This window comes from Amphiprion ocellaris, chromosome 17, assembly GCF_022539595.1.
Source record: "Amphiprion ocellaris isolate individual 3 ecotype Okinawa chromosome 17, ASM2253959v1, whole genome shotgun sequence".
In the NCBI taxonomy this organism is placed as follows: domain Eukaryota; kingdom Metazoa; phylum Chordata; class Actinopteri; family Pomacentridae; genus Amphiprion; species Amphiprion ocellaris.
Window position 1 is genome coordinate 4,677,502 of NC_072782.1, and position 12,644 is coordinate 4,690,145.

General features: G+C 37.2%; 1 protein-coding gene across 1 annotated transcript in view; it reads right to left on the bottom strand.

Annotated features, from left to right (window-relative positions):
* Nucleotides 1-8,616: 8,616 nt before the first annotated feature.
* The window catches only part of nsmfa (NMDA receptor synaptonuclear signaling and neuronal migration factor a), a 55,104-nt gene continuing 51,076 nt past the window's right edge, over nucleotides 8,617-12,644 (bottom strand). The window contains 1 exon segment of the mRNA XM_055019433.1: nucleotides 8,617-11,690. Within this exon segment, the coding sequence (XP_054875408.1) occupies nucleotides 11,593-11,690 (98 nt within the window). The 3' untranslated portion in view covers nucleotides 8,617-11,592.

Genomic DNA, 12,644 nt, shown 5'->3' on the forward strand with positions numbered 1-12,644 from the left:
GTGTGCTTTTGGGCTTGAAACTGTCAAAGACACTGTGATGCAACATATTTAGACAACATAAGAACACAATGAAAGGTGAATCTTAATAATTTCGTGTCTGTTAAAAGGTAGAAATGGTCAAATAGTTATAGATAAATCCATAATTTTTATACCAATAATAAACAGCTGGTTTTAAAACTCCTATCAACTATGCAGTACCCAAATCTGTAGTTTTTGTTGGGGTTTTCTTATCTTAAATGCACCCAATGTACATTATTTTTTGCAGGAAAACTTATGAATATATTTTTGTCCCTCAGAGCTTTTATGTTTAAAATCTGCCATGCAAGAATGTGACCCTCAGTCTCTGCACTCCATCTTGGGAAATAAGGTGTCACACTGACCTCTTGTGCAAATTTAATTGTATTGCAGTTCATTTGTAACTTTCAACTTTAAATCGAATTCGAAATGCTCCTGCATGAGTCGAGAAAATTAAATTAGGAAGTGAGTGTGTGGCTTTGGTTTAATGCTCTTCTCTGGTTCTACTGAGGTTTGTGCTCAGATGAATGTTAGAGTAGTGTCAAGTCATTTAAAGTACATTTTCTAGCTTTAATTTAAGTTTTGTTACTAGCAAATATATGTGGGTCAATATATAATCGCGGGACTTTTTGTATCATACTTGACGTTTTTGCTGTTTTCAGGCCTAAAATCAACATGGCTGCCTATAACCAAACACCACATGGCATTTTTACAGAAAGATTCTTCTAAATATTATATATACAACTGAGTAAAATTGAAAGTTATTTCTAAAGATATTGTAGTAAACCTGTTGACATGCCATAAATCCACACTTGACTCACACACTACTTTATATTAAATAACTCAGAAAGCCTTGGAGTCTGGCCAGTCTTTTCTTCAGGAGGAAATGACAGGGATACAATTTATTATTTTCCATATAAAATTTGATATATTGCCAAAAAAGAAATATCTGTCATGATTATCTCAACTTAATAAAAAGAACACAATCAAAACTATTTCTGGATCAGCTCATTTTATTATTGTTTCGCTAATTAGAAGGTGGTTGTTTTTAAATTTGATGGTTATTTAGTTGATATTTTAGTGATATCTTGTCATTTTTAATTAATAAGTGACTGTTTCCATAATAAATAATTCTGGAATTTATAAAGACATGATCATAATGAATAGCGATGCCCGATATTAGCTTTTTTGCCAATAACCAATATGCCGATATTGTCCAACTCTCAATTTCTGATTCCGATATCAACTGATATATGTGGGCTATTTAACTAATTTCAGGTAACATCACAGATCTCCTGTCGTGGAATTAACACATCATGCCTGATTTTATTGTGATGCTCCACTGCATGCATTCTCATGCAACAAGGCTCTCAAATGTAAACATTGTCTGTGCAAAATAAGAAAACTACTTCAACTTAAGTTATGGAAAAAATGCCATATTTATGACTTTTTTTTTTTAATTGTCTCAAAAAACAATTCAAACTCTCCCTCTCTCCCTCCATGATGCCAGTAAATGCCGGCGAAATCCAGGCATTATTATATCAGTTTTCATGATAGGCAAAAATACCAATATTACATTCTTATGCCAATATCGGGTCGAAAATATTGGACATCCCTAATAATGAACATAAAAAACATTGTTTTCTTTTTTACTTTTAATAAAAATGTATGCAAGATATATCCCATGGACTTCAATTATATTTTGATTCATGTATTTTGATGCACTATAAGTCAGAGAGACAAACTGTGCCACCATACAACAAAGAATGTGTTTAAACATCAGCCACACATGCATCCATGAACATCCAACATCAGCATAAACAACCGGAGGGCAGGTTTGCAGTGTTTCAGGTCTCCTGGGCTGATTTCAAACTGCTCACTGCAGCACAAAGTAACGTTGGTGGTATAAGACGGAGCGTAAATGTAGTTCAGAGGCTGATTCAGGTCCTGAACCGGTTGGTGTGTTATGATCCCTGATGGGCCACATAAGGAGCCTGAAACCTCCACATCAGCACACGAGAAGTGCTGATCGTCACACAATCGTGGCCTTCAGTCGTCATGCTCGGTTAATTGTTTACCTGCTGGAGGTAAGAAGAAGAAAAAGGAAAGAGCTCAAACAAAACAGCAAAAGCCTTGATCAGCGTTCTGTAAAATAACACACTCAGACCTACTTCTGCAGGTGAGATGTTTCTTCCATCAACACACCAAGTTCTCTTTCTTCAGTATGTTTATGAAAGCTGGTTAAAATCTCTGAATCTCTGTCTTCCACTCATAATATCTCCTAACATTGAAATGAACTTGCTGCCAGTGCTGCACTTGGAAAGATTAAAGGACTACATGCTTCAAAACATCTTTAAAGTGAGAAAAACCTTCAATGGGGCTTCTCAGACATCAGTTGTGAAATTTAAAGACGGATTTTTGCAGAAGGAATCTCAGTGTGGAAGCAGCCATTAAATAAAAATGAGACCTGCAAAGTGGCATCTCTTAGGGTTGTTCATCTCACATTAATTATGTAAAATGCTCAATTTGTGGAGAAATGTTCAAATTTTGCAGGATATTGAGCCACTTTCTGAGGCTCGTTTCAGTAACGACTTACATGTGCGTTATGGTTTCAGTGGCAAAAACTAATCTGCCTTATTTAGACCATTGGAAAGTACATTTTTATACTGACAGTATTAAAAAGATGGAAAATAGTTATTCTTCCAATAAAAATTAAAACAGAAGAAGAGGAATAACTTGCACAAAGCTGCAAACTGTAGAAATGCACCCATTTTAAATATTTATATCTTACAGCAGATTCTTTACAGAGTTTGCCTGCTACCTAGTGCTGTAATTTTCTGTAATTAAAATACATTTTCTAGCATTGACTAGACTTTTATTCTAGACTTGAAATTATGTGCATTTTTTGGACTTTTTAAATCTTTAATGGAACATATTTACATGTGTAAACCCAATGAAATTACACTAATATATATTACATTTTCATCTATTAAATAAATATTTCATATTTCTGGAACCATGTAAAATGTATCGATGTACTTTAATTGTCTTTTGATGTAAAAAAAAACTACTTTCTTTAAGTTTTAAATAATTTAGTGTGATTTTACTGTAGACATGTAAGTTTACAGTCTGTTTTTGAAATTTAATGACATTTTCAGTTTCATTTGTCAAACAAAAAGAAAATATTTGTGAAATTCTGATAAATTTGCAAATGTATTTTAACAATCTTTAACATCAAAAATATCTTTTTTATTCACAACATGGTCATTTTATGGTGATTAAAAGTTGCAGATTTTAAATGTTTTTATTTTAAACATGCAAATTCTGCCTGTTCTTGTAATATTTATACAGAAAAATCCAAATGAAGACAGAAAAATTCCATGACATGACAGATTTTTTTTTTTTTTTTTCTTTTTTTTACTGTGGGATCAGAGCTGCTATATGAGGATGGGATGTAATCGTGGACATCTTGTTTATCATGACCTGCATGAGTGAAAAGGCCCCAGAGCTTCCTCTGTGTTCGCTGCCCTTTGTGTCCAAATGTCAGATTGTTTTTAAATTCAGACCATGTGGAGTTTTCCATGTGGAATTCAGTGTCGGTGCATATTAAGCATTTTATCTTCTGAAGGTTTAGAAGACGTTACTGTCGGAGGCTGAATGAAACCTTTGGGCTGTTTCAAGCAGAAAACTTTACAATTGTATTTAGAAATAAGTAACTAAGTACATTTACTCAAATGCTGTACTTCAGTACAATTTGAGCAATTTACATGTGTACTTTAATGTAAGTCACTACATTTAGGAGGAAAATAATCACAATACATTTTCTGTAACAGTTGCACTTCATGCTTGTTTTTAAAACTGACATTTTATTCACACTGATCAGTTTTACTGCTATTTTGCTATTGATTAATTGTGGTTAATCAATAACAAAATTGATCCGTATGTAGAACAGATGATGTTTAAACTACTAATATGTAAAGCAGTGAAATTAACTCCACCTTATTTGACTAGAGGGTCAATATATAGCTGAGGGACTTTTGAAGTCCATGGGATTATATCTTGCATACATTTTTATTAAAAGTTTTTAAAAACTCATGTTTTTCAGGTTTTTATAATGTGCTTTTTCCTGAATATCATGTAACATTTTTGTAATGTAATCTACATTATACCTATGAAAATACAAATACACACTATTTTGATGACTTAACTAGCTTAATTAATGAATGAAATGCCATCTTCAAATGCATTTTGAGGATTTTTACAACAACAATTCCTCTGAAATCATCATCACTGTATTATATTGGCCAATTTTTAGATGTCAAAAAGACTAGAGGAAGAAGAGAGAAATAGAAAGTACATTGAAAATGTCATCAGTGAGATACTGGATGGCAACACAAGTGACATGGAGCAGTTAGAAGATGAGGATGAGGAGGAGACAGAGCAGGTTTAGAGGGATTATTCCAGATGTTCAGTATGAGAGCAGACTGGGAGATGAAGACAAATCTCCCTGCAGTTTGTTGTTGTGTTCTTTCTTTTAATTTAATTCATTATTATATTATCTTTCTGTTATGAAGTGTGCTCAGTGCAGCTCACTCAGTGCTCATTATTAGACTGGAGCAAAGGGAGTTTTGCTTTAGATTGTTGTTCACAAAAAGTTGCAAAAAACACCCAATGGATCAAATTTGTACAAAAAAAATATCACCAACAAAATGATATGACAAAATTTATCTTTAGGATTTTATTAAAAGGGGTAATAAACATCTCAGTTCCAGAAACAATGAGAATTTTCTGGCTATTTTTTAATGGGTCAGGATTTACAGGGTTACATAATAACAGAGGAAGGGACTCTAATGCAACATTAGGAAAATGCTTTAAGAACATTTTAGGAACACTTTAGTCTGTCTTTATGAGGAACTTTATGAAGAAAACTTCCTGCAGAAAACTTTCTCAGAACGTTTTAAGAACAAAACAGTTCTAGCTGGACTGTCTGGTTCGGTTTTGTGGAACACTAACCGAAATTTTTCACTATTTATACACCAAAGAAGTAATTGTTTAATCGATAAAGATAACAAACCTATTAATAGTCGCGGCCCTTCTTGTGACTAGACAGTTTCAGCGGTGAACAAATCAAACGCACCCTCCGGGACCGGGCGGATTGTTTAAATCTTCCTGCAGGTGTGTCGGGATTCTCCTGGGTACATTAGTGCCAACATTTCCGCTTCAGATTGATAAATAGCAACAGACTCACCTGCGTGAAGCCGTTTCTGAAATTTTGGGACGTGTTTATGGAGGAATCCTGTTGAATCTGTGCGGATCAGCTGTTACTTCTGGTGGAGCTTCTTCCTGCTGCTGACATCTGGGACTCCTCCTGACCACCAGAGCTTAAACCCAGCCGAGATAAGTGGAGCTGCATGTTTATTTTGTTCACATTAATGCCTGTAAACGTTGAGAAGTCTGCACTTTCCCTGCTTTCATGTGCGTCCTTGCAGGAGATTCACATCCCGAGTTGCTGCTGAGCTCGTTTTTGGTTGTTGTTTGTTTGATGCTTTCATGTTGCTGATTTCCACTGTGTAAATATTGAATTTTCATGCTTGAGTATAATCACCGATGAGTGTTTGCTGAAGAGGTTTAATGGCATGTTTGCACTTTGATAATCTGATTTGGGAGAAGCTCCACATCCTGTTGTTTCTCTGTGATGTTGCCTCAGTGGAAGCTCTGCATGGTCGTTGGCTCAGACGTCAGAGGGGAAATTTCATGCAAATGTTTGATTCAAAATCAACCCGTTTTGTCACTTCTCTGCTTTTCATGACAGAATATCTAAACTGCAGATCTGGGTTCTGCATTTACAGCTTATGTGTGTACTGATCACCTATTATTCTGCTCCCAGACATGTTTTTTTGTGAATTTTTAAAATATCTTTCAACAGATACGTCCTCCTTATGCACTCTGCAGCTTGTATGTGTGACGCAGTGTTGGTTTTTTTAACCTTTAAAGACGAACTGCTAAGTCTGAAATGGTTGTAGCATAGTGCATGATGTTTTTACGCTTTTTAACCCTCCTGTTGTCCTCATTTATGGCCACCAAAAAAATATTGTTTCCTTGTCTGAAAAAAAATCCAAAAATTCAGCAAAAAAATCCCCCAAATTTCTGAAAATTTGCAAAACCTTCAGGAAGAAAATTCCAATAATTCCTTAAAAGTTTCCCTTAAAAGATTTATTTTTTTTTAAAAAATCCCCCAAATTTGGCAAGAAAATTCTTGTAAATATTTTCAAAAAATGAGTAAAAATCTTCCAAAAAATCCTAAAAATATATAAAGTGATTACATATATATCAGTAAAACTTCTAATATTTTCTTAAGAACATTCACATAAAAATCAACCAAAATCCAGCGAAATTTGCTGGATTGTGGTTGATTTTTTTTGTGAATGTTCTTAAGAAACATTTTTAATATTTCTTTTTTTCCACCAAAAAATGTTCAAAGATTTCCCAAAAATGTTGAAAATGTGGACATCAGAAGTTTCACTTTGAAAATCAATTTTTTCCCACATTTTCAAACTTTAAAACAGGTCGACCCACAGGACAGCTCGAGGTTTAACTCAGCGTTTGTTGCTGTTTGTCATGCTTTCCTGTGTGTGTGTGTGTGTGTGTGTGTGTGTGTGTGTGTGTAGGTTTGTGTAGGTTTGTGTAGGTGTGTGTAGATGTGTGTAGATGTGTGTAAAGCCTCTAGATTGTGCAGCTCCATATTGACTGTCTGATGTTTGAAAACTCTGCTTTGCATATCAGACTCAGTACTATTTGTCCATTCTGGTTCTAACGGAGGAAAGAAAAAGAGAGCTGGAGGTGGAAAAGCGTTGCACAGAAGGCAGAGTGCATGGAGATTAGGGATCCCAGGCGTTTCTGGGACAGCGAGATAGAGCGCCTTAAAACTACTTTACCAGCATCAGAGCTGCCTTATCTGCATTTTTTTTGCATAATAAGTGGCACCTAAGACACAATAATTCAGCATTTGTGTTGTTTTGGTCCACATGTTGCTCTTTCTGTGCTTCCAGTTCGTATCTGTCACCGAAGCTGAACTGAGAAATAAATCTGTTATTGGCTCTTTCTCCCCTTTTCATGTCAGAACATCCTCTTGTATCCATCTTTCTCGACTACATCGAAGCTTTGCAGGAGCAAGTCCACAGTCCAGAGAGTGCACTGAGTGTGTTGTATGTTTCTAAGCCATTCATTTGACACGTGTATTGACTTATGCTGGCCACAGGCAGGAGTACAATAGAATTCTTAACACAGTACATCAACTCAGATTTCCTCGTATACACTGCAAAATTGTGTTTGACTTCCAGTTTATTCCTTTATACTGATTTTATAATTTTGTTGTAGTTTCTAATTCTAAAATGCGAAGCAGAAATGTGCTCCTTTTAGCTTTGTGTGTCTGTTTCCTTCACATTCTTTTCTGCTGCTACTCCACCATTTTCTTCAAATAACATTACAGAGTAAAGAAACTGGAAGAATGGTAACAAGGAAATCATGTTTTGTGTTTGCATAAAGCAAGTGCTTAAATTGGAAACTTAAAGGTGACTTTCCTTAAAATTAATTTACAGCAATGCTCATGTGAGAGGAATCAAATGATTTAAATGCATTTCACTTAAACCAGTTGCATTAACATCACTTGTTAACTTGGAAAAACGGAATTTAGTTGCTTGTTGCACATTTAAGTAGGCCCAGCAGCCCTCCTTTTTCAGTGCAGCCCTACTGTTGTCATCTAAGACTTGCATCACCTTGTGCAAAACACATTTTGAGTGTTCAACACAAGGTGATGCAAGTCAAACATCTTGTATGTGGGTACTCTCCTCATTTTGTTTTTAGGTTGTTGCAGCTAAAATGGCCTCACAGCTGTCCTGTTTGGAGAGAAAAGTCTTGGAGTGTTAAACCTTTTCAGTTTCATCTTCAGTTCTGTGGAACACAGCATGACGAGGGAGTGATGGTGAAGTTTCACCTTTGTACATTTGATTTGAATAACTGAGGAGTGAAATTCACTGTAACAATCAGAAACTGGTGAGGCATTAGCAGAGCTGACACCCATTATTGGTAATCAAGAAGACCAATATTGAATATTTGGTAGATTTGCAATGTAAAAAAAGAAAAACTTAAAAGTTAGTGTCAAAATTTACAAGAGCATAAACTACGATACAGTGCTTTGTTGAAATAACTCTTAATTTGTTTTACATAAAAATTACATAAATAAAATAAAGGTGGCTGTTGTGCTTGAAGTGTAACCAATCGGATCATTCTAGAGGTGGGATGTTGCTCAAGACCACAGAGTGATGACTGCAGGTAAAGAGAAGTGACTGTATCATAACAAACATAGTCTTTAAATTCATTTGCTTTATCTGGAATTCATTAAAATAAAAAGTGGTCCCAATAACTGTAAAAATGCTCAGCAGTGATCAGGTCAATAAGTGGTTGATCCACAGATTTCAGAGCTCTTGCTGATTATGCTGCTTGTATGTTCAGAGAAATGTCAAACTATGCTGTGCTCCTTCCTGTTTGAGTCTCCTCATATGTCAAATGAAATAAAAAGGCAAACAATGCAACACAGACAAATAGACACATTTGCATCTTTAATTAGATTCCCGGTGATTTTTTTTATTTTTTTTCCTTTTTGCTGAAGAAGAAAACAGAAGAAAGCTCTCAAACTCCTGAGTCAGAGTGCTCTTCACATCATGGTCAGTTCAGCCCAATAAATTCAAACAGGATGATAAATCAATCAGTGCTTCCTTCATAGAACAGATGTGACATTTCTTTTTTGTCCTGTGGTACCTTTTGGACTGAATTCAAACTTTGCAGCTTTGTCCATGATTCTGATACCAGGGGTGAAGTTCAGACAAAAAAAAAAAAAATGTTCTATTAAACCCAGCAGCTGTTTCAGGCGACTTCTTTGAGAATTTGGCAGCTTAATGCTTTTTGCTGGAATTAAAACGGCTCAGTGAAATGGCGGGTTGCGTAACTGTTGGGTTTTTAAATCTGTAGTGAAAACATGTACTGCGTGACTCGGGCTGAGAGAGCACTTGTCTGTGCCAGACACACTGTAGGCCAGTGTAGGCCAAAAACTAAGTCCTGCTTGTAGAGAGATAGAGAGCACTCCAGTGAGATTGGTGGACTTTAACACAAAAAAAGTGTTCTGCACATAAATGCTCAAATATTAACACATCCACACAAATAAATAACAGCTGGAGAAGTATTTACCGTACGCAGATGTAGATGTTTGCCTGGTGTGTGTTTGTGTGTGTCCTGCAGGGCAGGGACCGCTTGCCCACACTAATCTAAAAGCTCTCCCCATGCAAACTGTGAACTCTCGGCACCCTTAACGCGAACACTCAGCAACTGATGTGATATTACACTCTGCAGTGCTGCTGACATTCAGTCTGATCGACTGAGCAGCGACGTGTGGCGTGACTGACGCCCTGCGCCGCTCATAATCCCTTCATCAAGTAAATCACAAACGCATTTTCCAATAATTTCTCTCCCCTGATACGGCACTCAAGAAGCACAAACGCTCAATACTGAGGTCTCGGCTTATTCCTTAGGTTGACATTTTTCATCAGAGCTGCTTTCAGTGGAACCTTTTGTGGGAAAACACCGAGAAAATTAACACAAAAACGGAGACTTTAGCTGCTTGTGGGATGAAAGTAGACCATTTTGGTGACTAAAATGTTTTCTCGAGGATGAAAACTGGCATTAAAGGGGTACTCTGTGATGTAGTGTTGCACTTTGAAAAAGTTGAGATACTTGAAAGTTTCTAAAAATGGTAAAAATTGAAGCAGCGGAAGTGAAAATATCCTGTCTAGCCCCCCAAAACACTAAATCCTACACTTCCCATAATGCAACTTGATGGCATCTTTCACTCACTGTCTATATAAACAGTATGCATCATTCAAAGTCAACGCTACACAAGTTCTCTGGTTAAAAAAACACAAGTTATTTCCTGCAAAAATCTTCCCCCGGAGCCACAAATACGAAAAAAAAAAACTCACATACTGACCTAGATATGTGGTATCTGTGGAGTCGCCCTTTAACCTAGTCCTGATTTATGGATTTTGTAAAATGTATTTTTATCCCAGCCCTATAGCATTCATGTGTGTGTGGGCACCTCATCATCTTTAATCCGTTTGCTCGGGTCACCCAGCGGTGCCACCAGTCTGGGACACACTCACTGCATATTTCTGGCCTGTTGTTTAACTAGCTGACTCCTGGCAGGAGGAGCAGATAGCCGTTAACAGCTTAAACTCCTGGCAGATCTGTTTAATTCAGAGAGCTCCCGTCTTCAGACTGGATCACAGCCCAGCGACGTGAGAGGTGGTGGTGGTGGTGGTGGTGGAGGGAGGTGGAAGCTCGTTTGGCTGCCATTGAGCGAAGCCAAGAGTGTTTGGCAGCGAGCGAGAGCCGGCAGCGCTGTTGACGGGGACCAGCTAAGTGGTCTGAAAGTTCTGCAAAAAAAAAAAATCAAATCAAATAAAAAGAGCAGGAGGGCTCAATAGGGGCAACTCCTACACGCCAGGAGCATTTGGATGGCTGTTACATCCCTGTTGACATCATGAATCACACTAGACTGTCTTTGTGTGCAGACATATGTGACGGGAGGATAATTGCGGGGGATGATGGCGATAATTCTTTTTGCTTTCTGTAGGAGAAAATACACACATCTGAATGTTTTCTACTTCTTTTTTTTTTAAACATGGAAAACGCACGCACACGCTCGCACAAAGTCAGCACATTGTACTTTTTTTTTCCAGTTCCTCAGGGAGAGAGAATACATTCGTCCCAAGCGATGGTGCTGAAGATTACAATATCTTGATAGAATAGACAAACAGATTAATTACTTCATGGCTAAAACCTGAGTTATTCCAAAGTATTTCCATATGAAACTGCACAACAATGCACATCAAAAATAAAGGAATGCATCATTAATCTCATACAGAGTATTATTTGCATGACTAAAGCTATGCTAATATATTCATGGGATATATACACACATCGACGTATGGGTTATTCATGGATGTCTCTGGGGTCTGAGATTATCTGAGAGGATCCGGTCGAGACACAGAACCACATTATGACAGGATGAGCAATTTTTTTTTTCCTGAAGCGCTTCAGAAAGTACGACCCCGCAAACAGAGGTGTGACTAAGATCTTTTTTTTTTTCTTTACACATTTAAAATTTGGATTTTGCTTTCAGACTCGACAAGCGGACAGATATGGCGACTATGATGTAGATAGTCCATCTGTCTTCAGCTTTTTCCCCCATTTTTTTTGTACTGTTTTGGCCGTTTTTTTGTCGTTAGTCCGTGACCTTCACTCTGGAAACGAGGAAGAGCAGAGGCACAGCGTCATTTAACTTTCTCTTCAGCCTCTTGGTTCTGCCATTGCCTTTCCTCCAGGATGAAAGCAGGTGTGACTGTTTATATTGGGTTGAAGGGCCGAGCACTACAGTTGAGCAATGTTCAGTCACTGGATCAGCGTTAACAGGTTTCCTCGTGGCACTGGAGGGCTCCGCTGCGTCCGTCATCCCGGCGTCTTTTGTCACAAAAAGTCCTCATAGTCCAAGAGTTTGGAGTGTTGGCGTGTTTTCCAAAGGCGGTACAGGCGGAAGTCGAAGTACATCTCAATCATCTCTTTACCTGCAAGGGTAAAAGAGATGGCAAGAGTTTGAATTCTACATTAAGGAAGCATAAAAACACATAAGAAAACATATGATGGTGATGGTACACTGTAGTAGGGGGTTTTCTGATTAGCAATAGATGAATCAGGACTTTTGGGACGTGAGTATGCACCACAATAAGCATGGTTTATCCATTTACAGTAAATTCACTGAGTGTGTTCCCTTATTTGATAGGAGTCTAAGCATTTTTTTTGTTATTTCTGACATTTGATGAACAAATATGTCCTCAGTGAAACCCTGGTGATTGTCCTTTGGCCTCAACAGAAAACCATCTATTCTCTATATTCTATAAAAGATTTGTGCTTTATGCAAAAACTGTAGAAGAAAAGTATAGCTGACCGACAATGAGGGCTATTTTTTTAGTCGTTTAAAGGTGAGAAAGCTAATGTTCTGTCCTTTAGTAGGTGGCTTTTCTGCTTCTTTTGAATCTGATCAAGGCTTTAGATTGAATTTAGTTTAGTCTAATAGTATTCGCTTCCTTAAATTCAGCCCAGTCACACATGATGATTGTTCACCTTACAGGATTTCTGTCCAGTGGCCATGGATGGATGGATAGATAGATGGATAGATATTATAAATGGGCCTTACATATAGTTGAACTGCCATGTAGCAGGTCTACTTTCAGACTTCCAGTTCTTCTTTTTTTTTAAGCCCAACCATGATCTCTCCCCAAGTGGTTTTGTTACCTGTTACTAACGGTATACTTGAATCAGAGTTTATTTACCATAAAATTTCATCCATGAACCCCAAGGCTACTCCATTTATTTCATAGTTCAGCATTTGTTGCCTTTGAAAACAGCTTTTTAATGTCTGTGGTGTCTGGAGTAGCTTTCCAGGGTTTGAAAAACATAACCCTGACGACAACATCGGGTTTATCTTGGCTTGAGACTTTATGTATTTAATAGAAATCCTG